Source organism: Pyrus communis, chromosome 15 (assembly GCF_041283825.1).
Source record: "Pyrus communis isolate YQ-2024b chromosome 15, ASM4128382v1, whole genome shotgun sequence".
NCBI lineage: Eukaryota > Viridiplantae > Streptophyta > Magnoliopsida > Rosales > Rosaceae > Pyrus > Pyrus communis.
Window position 1 is genome coordinate 21487547 of NC_142579.1, and position 15011 is coordinate 21502557.

Here is a 15011-nt window from a genome sequence, read left to right on the forward strand (position 1 = left end):
GCTTTCTATATAGGATATATGCTTCAGCAAGCCACCTAACTAAGGCCACTCATTAGTCGGTCACACTTGAAGACAATACCACATCAATGACCCTTAATTATTTGATTTGGGTGTCCTAACTTGAGACTTCAAACTTCTGGTTTGTGGTTGTCCCTAACTCAGGACTTCACTTGGAATTTTTCGTTCGTGGTCACAATTCAAGTGTTACTAATTTTAAGAACATAAAATGTCCCACATAAAAAACCTACAAAATAAAATATAATTTATATTGAGTAATTTCACTTTTAATTGCATCAAAACCTTAACGCCACACCTACTGAGTTAGTAGATGGTTAAGTTATGGTAGTATCGGTGTTTGACCCATTTTGTAAAGGGCGCCCCCTCTCTAAAGTTATGATATTAAGCCTCATCGCAAAAATACGAGTCGAAAGTGATACGACCAATTTGTGTAGATGATTACTTCTACCAACCTCATTCTCTTTTTCAGCCACCTGATTTTGTTGGTAAATGTCTGGCCACTGTTATTATCAATATGCAGTAGAAAGACTATGTGAAGACCCGATCTCCCAATATTGTAATATTTAGGGTGATTAAGACATCACTTTCTGGCGTTATTTCATTGATTCATAACTTCACATTCACATATTGCAGTCAAACTTGTGTACAACGATTCTATGCATTGCTACTTACATTACAACATACAGCCTATAGCTGTGTTCATAATAAAGTAGAATGCTAAAACTTAAAACAAAATTAGGATTTAACAATTATAAAAAAGGCCACAATTTTAAGAAATTGGGCTCACATAAACATAACATTTGTGATTAGTTTTAAAGAACTGCGCCTTGTTCGATACTGGACAAAGTCCCTGGGCTGAGCAGAGGGAAAGAAAACCAATGATGGGAAGATGGGGTCTGCAAATTCAGTCTCAGATAGCTCGAGTCCACCGTGCTATCATGCACCTTCTTATGGAGAGGCATCGGACTCAGCTCCAAAGTATCCGACAAGTCCTTGTACATAACCGAAAATGGTGAGCTAATTTTTGGTGAAGAAGAAGGGACATGATTTGGTACAGAAGACACACGGATATCGATCGGAGACGGCGCTACTCTCTGGAGAGACCGAGTCTCCATAAACTCCGGCGCGCATGTGAGGCTCTGGACAAGCTCCCTGAAGTTAATGGGGTCAACTTTGTAGATTCTTGGTGGGGTTGGTGGGACTGGTGCAACCGCAGGCTTCTTCCATGGCTTCGACGAAGATTTTCGAACCGAGTGGAGTGATGACTGGTGATAGGGAAGCTGCTTTGAGTTTGAAATTGAACCCTTCGTGGCGGTGTAGGAGGCTGAAGAGGAAGAGGAATAAGATTCCATTGGGAGTAAGTTTGAAACTTCTGGCGTTTATGAGGAGGATTTAAAGAGATTATTTTTGGGGTTTGGTTTTTTCGTGTTATGAAAAATTTAGAAGCACTATATATAGATGGGAAATAAGTAAAGAAGGGCGACGACCTGGAAGTGAAGCTATTGGGGAAGGGAAGATGGAGGAGGAGAAGAAGAAGAAAAGGAAGCAAAGAAATTCAATGATATTTTTGGCTTGAGCCGTCGGCTGTGACGACGATTGCATAATTTACAAATTGGTCAAATCAATGTATTTGACCATTATGTATACAATTCAGCAAATTTAATTGTGCTCCTTTGGGAAAAAATAATTTAGTTGTGTTCCACCATTATTGTCTCTCTTCGATCTCTGTGGGTTTTTGATAATTTTTTGCATATGAAGGTGGTGAAATGTGGACCAAGCCGCCAATGTACTATACATGAAGGACCCTTCTAATTAATACACGTGCAACTATAAGTTTGTTCTATCTTTGACTAACAGGCAACACTAAAAATAAAGGACAATTAGGCATCCATGATTGTGATGGTAAAATATCCATTTTGATTTACTCTTACTATTGCTTTTTTATTATGATGGATAATACAATCTAACTTTTCTAAAAAATTAAAATAAATAACTATTATTAATGGAGGAGGAAATTTAATATTATGGTGATATTACAAACTAACATAGGATAAGTTTGGTATTGCTGTGATTTAAAAAAAAACAAAAAAAAATAGTAACATAAGCGAGATAACCAAAAATGCGAATGTGGTGGTAGGAAGGTGGCTTTTTGTAGAGACCCTCAAAAGGAGATTGTTTGTGGAGTAAGGATGTAGGGGCTACAATTTGTAAGGTACCACCCCAACCCCCCCACCCCAAAAAAAAAAAAATTTAACTGGTGCTTGGATCGAAAACGAAGGCTTCTAGCTACCTGAAGAAGATGGCTATGTTTTCTTTGTACAACACCATTTTGTTGCGGTGTGTAGAAACAAGTGCATTGGCAAACGACACCATAAGTGGCAAAGAAACCTCACGCAGAGATAAATTTCTCCCCCCATCATCAATTGTATTTGTTGGACTTTTGTTTGGAATTGCGTTTCAGCGTAAGTAAAAACAATCTTGCAAGGTTTTTTGTGATTCATGTTTATGGCGCATAAGAAAGACCCAAGTAAATAGAGAAAAATCATCAACAATGGATAAAAATAAAGGAAAACTAATGAAAAGGGCTTGAAAACTTTGAGTTTTAACGATAAGGACAAAATAAAAGGTAAAGTGAATAGTACTAGGATTGATTTTTTAGTGTAAAAATATGATTTTTCGTTAAAATGAACAGTACTGGGAGCTTTTCATTAAAGTTACCTAAAAATAATAAGCCCCAAACATCACAGAGCAAAAGAAAAAAAGACTCAACATTGAAATAAAGCTAGTACCAAAAAATCGACAAGTTTGTTTCGCCAATAGACAAACTTCACAAACATGACCCGAATCGTAAGAACAATTTAAAAAAGTGCTAGCTAATAGTTGAAGACGGGAAGAAAAAGAGTGACTTAGGCGCCCGTGCCAAAGTTCAGGTGAGGTGATGGGGAGATGAAGGCAGGTTTTTGGGAAAGGGCAATGGTGGTGGAGGCCAGTGGAACAAGGTAATAAAGGTCACCATGGTGCTTCGTAACACCAATCTGTTGGAAATTATATATTATAATATAAAATATTGTAATATATAATTTTAATAACTGAATGAAAAATAGTGTTAACCATATTTCTTAGAAAGGTTATGTTATTTAGGTGCATTCCCTTATTAATTGATGTCTACTTATGGATGAAAAGTAACATCTCTTTAACAAAAAGTATTTGGGTGCTATATAAACTCATGAAACCATCATCATTAATATAGAAAATTAGAGTTAATTTTTACTCTTGAGAAATAGAGTTTCCCCACTTTTTTCTCTCATGCCTTGTGTGTCAAATTCCGAGTCGTGTCTTGAGAGTATGGAATATATAAAGTTCGCCAGAGTCCGAAGATTAAAGTGTTTTGACTTCGGATTATAGATTGTTGAATCCTGAGAGATGCACGCCTACCAAACTACAAGCATAAAAGTAGGGGCGAAATTCTATCTTTGGGAGGCATTCATGCAAGTCTCAATCTCCAAGTTTGTGTTTTTCTAACTTTATCTCTAGTTGTTTATATTAATTTGTATACTATTGATCTTGTTATTTTCTTTATGATTATTATCATTAGAATTCTTGTGTTATTTTCATATTTCTAATATTGCTCCAACACAATCGTCGTCCTCGAAGCCAAGTCTTGCAAAATACACCAAGTGTGAAAAAAAAGTGAGAATAATTCAATCCATCAATAATTTTACCAACAGATAAAAGATTGACTTTAAAACTAGGCACACACAAAACATCCTTCATTGTATATTTGAATTTAACAAAATATTGCCCGTCAAGGTAATTGTAGTCAGCAGGGGTAGCATTGGCTTGTGGTGCGGAAGACAAAGGGCCAGGGTTCTTACAAAGTATGGACAAAATTTTTTGATATTGGGCATCAGATAAATTTGACATAACGACATGTAGGTCATGAAAAGTTAGGGTCACAACATTGATTTGATTCTTTGAAGGATGGCCGTTGTTGTCGTTATTCCGAGTACAACTGTGAACGAAATAGACAGCCATGACTCTAGTTTATAAGTCTGCATCATTGGTCCCCATGTTAAGGGAACACAACAAGAAAGAAAAAAAAAGAAAATAGAGCTAGGTTTCACAACCTACTCTATATACCATGTAGAAAAATATATTTGGCTCAACTGCAATATTCAAAATGTACAATATATAGTAAATACAAGGATAAGGATTAATTATAAATACACACTAGTTATTCTATCATACAATGAATATAATATAGAAGAGTTAATGAATCTATGTAGAAGAGTTAATGAACCTACTGTTCATTGAACCTAGTTAACTAACATATAGAACCACAAATCGATCTTATTCCTACATAATTTTTAACATTAAGACTAGTTACGCACTCATACTTTTTATAATAAAATAATATTACGTCCTCTCATAAGGGGGAATGAGTTTTTACACATACAGAAAGAATGACATATACAAAAGAAATGTCCTTAACATAACCCTTGTAGCCATATTCATATATAAATTACAATATATCCTATTGTTTATCAATGCATACACAGAACTCTGCCCAATACATTAATGTGATATTCAATAGAGCATGAGACACCTTTTAACTTAAAGCATAACTACTTATCATAACACTTGTTTTATTATTTTTTGTATAATAATATTTATATTAAGAGATGAATGAAATATTAGCTTAGAACTTGTCGTCCATAAATTTTTCACTTCAAATTTTTCACTTACAAATAAAAAATAGAAGGCTTTTTATCCAAAATGATCCTTGAGATTTGCATAATACATCACTTTGGTCCCTGAGATTGTCCACCATCCATTATTTTGGTCATTCCGTTAAAAATTCCGTTAAGTGTCCTGAAACTCTTGGCCGAAAGTTTGGGCAATTTTCAAAGCTTCATAACTCAATCATTTCTTAACCAAATTCAACACTTAATATATCAAAATGAAGATAGGAAAGTGTAGAACAAGATTATATCCATTTGGAGCCCAATAGTTGCTGAAGATAGCCAAAACATAGCCTGAAAAGTGACTGGTCCGCGGGAAAATTGGAAAACTCACCAGAAACTGGTTAAACCTTAAACGTTCATAACTTCTTCAATACTCGACGAAATTGAGTGATTCAAAAACAAAAATCATACTTCTCGACGAGACGAAGAGAATAGTACCTTTCTCGAATGCTAAATCACTGTGTTTTGGTCGTAAAACGGCTTGAAATGGCTATCTTGGTCATTGAGTGAGCCACTTTCGAGCCGTTTTCCGGCCAAACTACAGCAAGTTAGCCATCGAGAAAAGTACCATTATATTATTCTCGTTGAGAAGTATGATTTTGGTTTTTAAATCACTCGATTTCGTTGAGTATTGAACAAGTTATGAACGTTTAAAATTTACCCAGTTTCCGACGAGTTTTCCAGTTTTCCCGCAGACTAGTCATATTTCAGGCTATTTTATGGCCATCTTCGACAACCATTGGGCTTCCAAATGGTATAATATTTTTCTCCACTTTCCTATCTTCATTTTGATATATTATGGGTTGAATTTGGTTAAGAAACGATTGAGTTACAAAGCTTTGAAATTTGTCCAAACTTCCGGCCAAGAGCTCTGAGATACTTAACAGAGTTTTTAACAGAATGACCAAAATAATGGATGGTGGACAATTTCAGGGACCATTTCTATTGATTTTCAATCTCAATGACCAAAATGATGTATTATGCAAATCTCATGAACTATTTTGGTTAAAAAGTCATAAAAAAATATCGTTAAATCACAGATCCTAAATTATTTTTTCCACATCTTTTTATTTTAGGAAAACTAATGAAAATGGCTTGAAAACTTTGAGTTTTAATGATAACGACAAAATAAAAAGTAAAGTGAATAGTACCAGGATTGACTTTTTAGTGTAAAAATATAGTTTTTCGTTAAAATGAACAGTACCGTGGACTTTCATTAAAACTTTCCTTTTTTTCTAATAATTTTTTATACACTACACAGTAATACTTGATAAAAAAAATAAAAAAATTAAATAAATATGAAAGTAATAATTTAAAGCGTATAAATATAATCTCTTAATTGTCAATTATTTTGAGGCTGCCCAATACAGTGTGACATCTGACAACCACCAATTTCTTCTGAATATGACGCGCACTACAATCTTTTTCATGTACTCTACCTAGAAAAGGCTTCCAACTCATTATTTTAGGCATCAAACAGGTCCCGTCCACCCAATTGCAACCACGCAAATCTTCTATGGATCTTATTATAAAAAAAGTTATTTAGTTTGTGTAAGCACTGACGATAGGGCATTGAAATAAGGAAAGAGATCCTCCATCCAGATCTCTTCCACCAGGTCTGATTTGAAATAAGAAAAGAGATCCTTTGTTTGGATCTCTTCTATCAAGGTTATCTAATCAAGTGATTTGGACCTTTAAAATTTCAACCAACGATAAAAAATTATTAAAGCTTTAAACGATCAAAACAGGTGGACCGTTGGATAAAATTTCAAAGGTCCGGATCACTTGATCTAGTGGCCTTGGTGGAAGAGATTCGGAGAGGATCTCTTTCCTTGAAATAATCTTAATTAACTATTAGAATTGTTGCAATTATATTTAGAATAGGGATGTGATTGTGTAAATCCTAGTGAATCTAAGAATATATCTTATATTCCTATTAGGAGTTGATTACCTATTAGGAGTTGATTACCTATCCTACTACTATAAATAAAGGCACAATTGCGCACATCATAATGTCGTTTTTGACACCCTTGGATCACACGGCAAAAGCCTTTGGGCTTGCTGTGGTGATCCAGAGACCCTAGGCCTTGAGCCTAATAAGCTGAATAGGGCCTGAAGGCCCTTAGCCCAACCAAGAAAGTCGACAGCCTTCTTGGCCCGTTGTCCCATGATTTGGCCTACCTGTAGCAATTCATAGTCCACTGGGCTGTGCCATGCGCCCCAACCCACTTCCCACAAACTTGTTTGCAGGGTTAAGCTCACCCTGACCCGAACCCAGCTTCCGCTAGGCTTCCCAGACCAAACCCGCAGCCAGTTTTTTAGCTGGGCTTGCACCCGTGTCCAATTCCTTGGCCCAAACGCTAGCAACTACTGCTGTTGGGCTCACCAACCTTGGCCCGTGGCCTATAGCTACATATGGGTTGTTTTTGCAGCCAAACCTGAGACCCAATAGCCTCTAGGGCTTTGCCCTACTCACGGCAACCAAGCCCAAACCCTTTTGGGCTATGGTTTTTTAACTCCAATGCTAATTTTTGGCATTTTAAATAATTTTAACCCGAATGTTATTATTATTTTTTGTTTCCATGATTGACCTCATTTGGTCCTAATCTATTGAATTAATTAAAAATGACCTACAGTCCATTAATCTGATAATTAATCCAAAATTATTTACCTGAAGATCACTTTTGGACATTATCGATTTAATAATTTATTTGTATACTTTAAATCGTTGACATCCTTTCGTAGTCCCGAAGCTCACACACACACATATATATCTATATATCCACCCATGCTCAAAAATGGCCAAAACCACGGGTGTGCCATGTCCATAGACTTTACAATGCATTAACAAGTAGGCCAAATGAACTTAATCAATATAAAATGATACATCAGCCGGAATCACCTAACGTGACCCGTACGACTGTACTCATATCTCATCAATCAATCTAGCATATAAGTCAGGAGTCACCTCTAGTGACCTGTACGACTTATCCATATCTTATCAATCATCCCTGCACACGAGTCGGAACCACCTCTAGTGGTCTGTACGACAGGACTGGGTGTAAATAAGTACGCTCAAGTGCTACGATCATGTGAAGATTGTGCGAATAATCGCGGGTCACCTACAAGTCAGAACCACTTATAGTGGTCTGTACGACAGGCATATGCACCTACCTTGAGTCCAAGGTGAGCGTAAAGTGCGTGAGGTGAACATCACGTGAAGAACTGTACCCTGGCCACGGGCGGTAGCACTAACATCGGGGTGCAGGTATCCATATCTCATCAATCAATACTAGCATACAAGTCGGGAGTCACCTATAGTGACCTATACGACTTAATCTATAGCTCATCAAACATCCATGCACACGAATCGGAACCACCTCTAGTGGTCTGTACAACAGGACTGAGTGTAAATAAGTACGCTCAAGTGCTACAATCACATGAAGACTGGGCGAATAATCGTGGGTCACCTAAGAGTCGGAACCACCTACAGTGGTTTGTACGACAAGCCTGTGCACCTACCTTAAGTCCAAGGTGAGCGTAAGGTACGAGAGGTGAACATCACGTGAAGGACTGTGCCCTGGCCACAGGCGGGAGCACTAACACCGGGGTGCAGGTTTATGAGTTCTCAATGCATCTCAATATAACATGTACAACTCATGGCAACCAGTACGACAGTATCGGAGTTACCTGACACATAAATGTAGTCATGCTATAACTTCATCGATTCAACTAATACCATAAACTCACTTGAACTTACATGGGTGTCCTGCGTTTACCTTTGCACTTGAAAGCATTCCCAATAATTATGTGCAAGTAATATACATATGGAAATACCATGATGCAATCTAATACTCAACCATGTCGTAGCATTTTCAATTATATACAATACGATGTAAAATGTACAATCAATAACGCCCTACTCCCGAACTACTTATTTTCAGAGATAATTATCCGTGACAAACCCAATTAACACTAATTTAACTAACTAATTCGCAAAACTAAAACTTGTCTTTACCAATTTCCTGAGCATTACTCAATTTCCCAAATAAGGCTTTTGTCTCAAATATATTATGGCTGCATCTAACGTCTCGTTAGACTGCCTACGTACCCTAAATAGGGATCAAACTATTCGTAGTTCATATTAATACTTCAAGCATTCATAATAATTATATAAAGGTAATATACCTAATCAATTTAAAAGTGTTGATGGAACTATCAATAATATGTACAATAAAAGGAAAAGATCCACTCACCTGGAGTCCACGCTATGATTCCTGGCGCCAATCATTTGGGACGCCTCTATGTGTGCGCTAATGACCAATTATGCGAGCGCACGCATCGAGGCGTCCCGAATGATTGGCGCCTGTGACCAATTATCAAATCACATCTCAGAACTCTTATCAATAGAATACGTAATTCACGTAAAACACATCTTCAAGGACATTCTAAAATTGTTCGAGACCCATTGACCACAAGTCAACCGTCGATCAAAGATCAACGGTAAGGTCTACACCCTGTATAACTCGACTCGAAAGATCCGTATATCAGATTTCTAATCCACAACTCCCACAGATCCACAATATGCTTCTAAAATAACATATTAAAATATCATTACGATCCAACGGTCGAATCTCTACCAATTGCCCAAAACAAGTGGCCGTGAACATTTATTTTACTAACTTACAAATCCAATTCGGGAAGATCCGTACATCAGATTCTAGATCCATAAATTCCTATGATCTTTAAATATTATGTATTATAATGTATCCAATTTTGGTGACGATCCAACGGTCGGATCATCGATTCATATTTTTATCAAGTAACGTATCGTAACGAATTTAGGTTCCAATGATCACCCTACGTCATTCAAATATCAAAACTAAATTCAATACATTCGACATAGCCTAAAAATAGTATTGGCGGCCCACTGGCCACGCGCCGCCGTACGCGTCACCGTGGGTGGCTGTGGGCTACCCAGACTCGCCAGAAAATCCAACTATTTCCAAAAAAATTCAAACTTCATAGAAATGAAGATCTCAGTGAGTGGAGCAACTTTCATACCTACCACAAAGCCAGCGGGTGCCTAAAACTTCCCGGTGTCGATTCGTCTTCTACAGTGGTCCAACGGGGTCAAGGTTGGTTGGATTTTGCTCCTGGGATGATGGGCTACAATGCCCAATGGTGGCATCGGCCATCGCTTTGCCGATTTGCCGAAAAATTGAAAAGAGTGGCCGGAGCACTGTTGATTTTCGTCGACTTTCGTGGCCTCCAACTGCCATATACCATGGTTAATCAAGGTGGTTCTTGGGTGAGTTTTGTAGAGCGGAATGAGAGCTTCAAGATGGTGATGGTGGCGTCAAAAAACTCCATTGGAGTTGGCCGGAATCGACCTTGGAAAATGGGTGGTCAGACAGGGTTGGGCACGGGTGCACATGAAGCTTTCCCATTTTTTTATTTTTTTTTTCTTTTTTGATTGGGTCTCACCCTCTCCCTCTAATTCTAATTGGTTCCTTGACCTTATAACTAAGCTTTCAATAACCATTTTAAAACGTACATAACTATACCGTTATAATCCGGACTCGCAAACGGCTTTCGCCTATGCGTTCACACCAACGAGTACTACGAGAATATGTTAAAAGAATAAGTCATACGTCTCTCTAGACGATGGTCAACGTAAGTCAAAATCTTTCTCTCTAGGGCATTTTCGTAAATTCACGCTTTTAAAATAAAATAAAAACGTAAAATTTGGAACGGGTTGTCACACCCACTTCGGAAGGGCCCCCAAATTTTTTTAATATCTTGTAATTAATACATAAATACAAAAAAAAAAAAAAAAAAAAAAAAAAAAAAAAAAAAGGTAAGAAATATCATAATTCATTTGTTAGTGCAGTGAAAATGTTTGGCTTCCTTTTTCTTTAGGGTGTTGAGTTCGAAATATGAAGCTGCCAGTTTTAGTCACTAGATTTTTCTTTTTCAAATTTACTCCTAATTCATCTATCCAAATGCATATAAAGTTATAAAACTCAAGTCCCCTTGCAATCTTTTTTTTTTTTATTTCCACCTTCTCAATCTCTCCATTTCTATCGAATGTTTAAACCAATAATCAAATGGTCTTGAAGATTGTAATTTAAGGTAATCAAAACTTTGAATTTATATTTTTCTTTTCAATATTTTTTTATTCAATGGATTATTTTAATATTTGATTCGTTAGTGCGATGTTAATTTTTTAGGGAAAAAAAAAATAAGAGAAACAATTGGCATTGTTGAATTTATTATACTCGTCAATCAAGTTTTATTGTTCTTCACTCTCAATCTTAGACTCTTGACTGCAAACATTTAATACATTGGCGTCTAAAAAGTGAGCCGTGTAATGTTTAAGTAATGTTGTATATTTATCTTCTTTTGATATGATTTTTAATGATGCTTGATGTGGAAATAGAATTTTTTGTGTATTTAACGAATTCTTTTTTATACATATCAATGTACAAAGAACCAAGGATTAGAGAACTTTAGAGTCCCACTTCGAAGGCTCGCCTAAGGCCCCCAAATTCTTAGGGTTGGCCCTGCTTCAGCGGTACTATGAGTTTTGGAGACATGACAAATTGCAGGAGATCTGAATCGATTGCGATTCTACCCCTAGGCCGAGTGATGCTGGAGGAGGGGGGATGGGGTAAGGGTGGGGTAGGGATGGGTAACGATTATGGCAGGTGGATAACTGCAGTTATTTATCCGTAATTGTTTAAGTCTCTTATCTGCATGACCATTTACCTATTCGGTAATTGCATAAACGATTATACCCATACACATAACTGTTTATAAACGGTCAACCATACGCATAACCGCGTACTCATTTAACTGCAATTGCAATCTCGTTTACCCCTTTTTTACCCATTTACCTTCTTTTTTTTTTACCCATCTTCACATTTTTTTTAACAACTTGAAAATTAAAAAAGAAATTTGTCATAATTTTCTTTTTCTAATAATTGAACACCGTTATAGGTACATTTAACTTGCATTTCCGTATTTCAATCTTTTAAGTCCTAATACGATTCCAATAATTAAAATTTACGGATGATATTTTTATCTGTTACCAATGAAGATAATATAATATATTTTCTAAGAATTGATTTGTTTACTAATTAACAAAACACTTCTCATTACTTGAGCAAGCATATTGGAAAGAAAATTCATGCATTTTCAACATATTTTCTCCTACACACAAGCAAGTCTAAGCAAGTCTTCAATTATAACATCTAGACTGAGAGTAAAATAAACCAAACTCCATACGATTATAAGGTAAAGCTTCTAAAAACTCAAGGTAATCATTATCTTGAATACTAGATGATTCAAAGCTTTAAAATATTTCAAAACTAAACTTTCAAACATTCTAATGCTTTTAGCACGATTAATCACCAAGTCTCATCAATTTGTTGTCAGCAAAAAAAGCCTACAAAAGAAATGTATAAATTGAATTCCCAATTAATCACCAATAACTCCAAAAAAAAAAAATTAATTTTTACCACATTCATATCAGTATCATCACCGAATGAGGAACCTTCAACACGAGAAGTAGAGTTTGAATCTAGACAATAATAAAAATTAAAAAAAGGCTAAAATAGTATATTAGGAAGACACACACACATAGATATACACATACATAATTTAAATGAAAATTATAGAGCCAATAGTGAAGTTAGAGAGGAGACTGCCGTGAAACTTCGTCGTGGATGCAGGTTTCAGGTGCCACCATCATCGATTACTTAAAATGGGGAACAAACCAACCTTTTTGCCGGAGATGAGAAAGAGAGTTGGAGTTGAGAGAGGGCAGGGAGGAGGGAAAGATGAGTGGCTGGAGTCTGAGAGTGGTAGAATAATTTTAGGGTTTTTTATTTTTATTTTTTATTTTTTTAACATCTATTAAAATAAATGGTTAAATAGATGCCCATTTATAACCACAGGTAATATCCATAACCATTAATTTAAATTTCATGGGTAACCGGTTATACTCATAATCATTTATTTGTTTAAACGATTACTTATAACCATAACGATGAGTTTTAAATGGACGGGTAACTTCTGTTATGTATACGTATAGATATTTTGCCCATTCCTAGGTGGAGGTTGATTGACAACTTGTTCTAATTATTTATTAAATGTTTTAAATAATTAAAATATATAGTTTTTAATTTTGTATTCACATGGTGGTGTCCACATCAGCCAAAAAGGAACCCACATCTACTATGTGATCACTTAATTGTTTAGTTGACAGATTTTCTGATTGATGAATGATATTGTAATATTTTAAAAATAAAATATGAGATTGTAATTGTACAAAAACTTGAAAATCCAAACTATAATGTACCCTAATTGTTAATTTGTTGTCATAATCTTGCTTTTACCTTTTTGCAATTAGTCACAATAAACATATTCTAATATTTTGTTGTACAAATAATAAGTGTTTATTACGTCGTCATTAAATTAGTGTTGTATTTTTATTACGTAATCATTACGTGAATATGAAGTTGTTACTAAAAAAATGATTATTTCTATAATCAAATGTCAAAATTTATTTATGACAACTACCTTTCCTTTTTTAATTATGTTATTTCTTTGGTCATAATTGTACTCGATCGAGTACTCCAAACTAAATGAGCAGTAAGAAAAGGGATCTTCTCCGGATCCTTTCCTCTTAATTCATCAAATTAGGAAATTCGTGCCATTGAAATTTGATCCAACCGCTACAAATAAGGGCTCACTTTAAAAGTTATAATAACTTCTGCAGTTAGATCAATTTTCAATGGCATGGATTCCCTGATTTGGTGGATTAGGAGGAAAGGATTCGGAGAGGATCCCTTTCCTATTTTATATCCTTCAATAAAAAACGAAATGAAGTTTAGGGTTTAAAGTTAACTGAACTTCCTATTCTCTTAATGTAAAAATATATTCAATGTACTAAAAAATAACAAAATAAAGTTGACTATGTCAATTTTGTGCAACAGGTGGAATGACATGTTTCTTTTTCCTTCATTTTCCTTCGTTTATTGTGACAAATTGACAAATTGACACATCTATATAGAGGATATTTTACTTCTAAAGGCTTGGTGTCTACTTCTTCTATTCTTACCAGTTCTTTTCCTTTAGTATTATTTTGAAAAATTCTTCTTAATAAATTACTATTATTTTCTTTAACATAACTAGAATTAGACCTTACTAATGATCTAGACGTTCCTGAAAAATTCATCTTAAATATTGGCCTCTGACTTCTCTTTTAATTGCTTAGATTTTTCTCTTAAAATATTGTATTTCTTTTCCTTTAAATTTTATCTCTCTTAGAATTGCTCGAGGACTAGGATCACTGTCGATATTATTTATCAGTTCTGCTATTTCACTACATGTATTATCTATGCTATGTTTGTAATTCTGTGTCCATATTTTTCCATCTTCGAAATAATTATCCGAATGAACATAATTATTCAAAATTCTTCTTTTTTCGTAGAGTCCCATTTGCATTGCTGCTTCTTGAAATACTCGTCTTATTACTTCTCTATTCATATTTTATTTCTATTTCTTCTTCCGGCTGTTCTTCTATTAAGCTTTTTAAAGCTTCTATTATCGAATTTGCTAATTATTCTTCTGTGTTTTAATTTCTTCTTCTGTTATTCTCTCCTCCTTGTTTAATTCAGTTTAAAACCAAAGGATAATGTAATTGTTGGCCAAACTCATATATCTCATTTTTTTTTTTTCTATAACTAAAATACGTGAATAAACCAGTAAGCCAATCCACAGGCCACAACCTGCCATATCCGACGCAGCTGGTTGTAAAAGAAAGAAAATAATTTCTATCAAGTTCTAATATATTAAAAGATAGTGTTATTCATGCATTTATTTTTACCTTCTACACACTCTTGTTAATTTTTTGTCATTAAATTTTTTCAATCCATTCATTCGTATAGTCGAAAGTTGAGATGAGTGTGTGAGAAGTAAAAATATAGTGGTCAATATCCAACTCAATTGTCTCATTGTTTTGCCTTAGAAACTAAGGTTTTTCTACATATAATAGTACTTTGATTTCAGTATCCATTTTTTGCCTTCCATTTTATCTTTAAAAGTTAATATAATGAAGGACAAGAAGTCAAGAAGGAGGTATTTTCTTAGGAAGAAAAGCTAAAAAAAAAAAAGAGGTTCGATTTGAGAAGTAGGGGGAGAAAACTGTTGAAGGTGGAAACTCGTGTTGACGTAATACAA

At 35.1% G+C, this 15011-nt stretch overlaps 1 protein-coding gene across 1 annotated transcript; it reads right to left on the reverse strand.

Moving 5' to 3' along the window:
- Positions 1 to 570: 570 nt before the first annotated feature.
- Positions 571 to 1651, reverse strand: LOC137719678 (uncharacterized). The gene has a single exon (XM_068458725.2). It carries the CDS (start codon positions 1368 to 1370, stop codon positions 831 to 833), a length of 540 nt encoding a protein of 179 aa, XP_068314826.2. The 5' UTR covers positions 1371 to 1651; the 3' UTR covers positions 571 to 830.
- Between the last annotated feature and the right edge of the window lie 13360 nt (positions 1652 to 15011).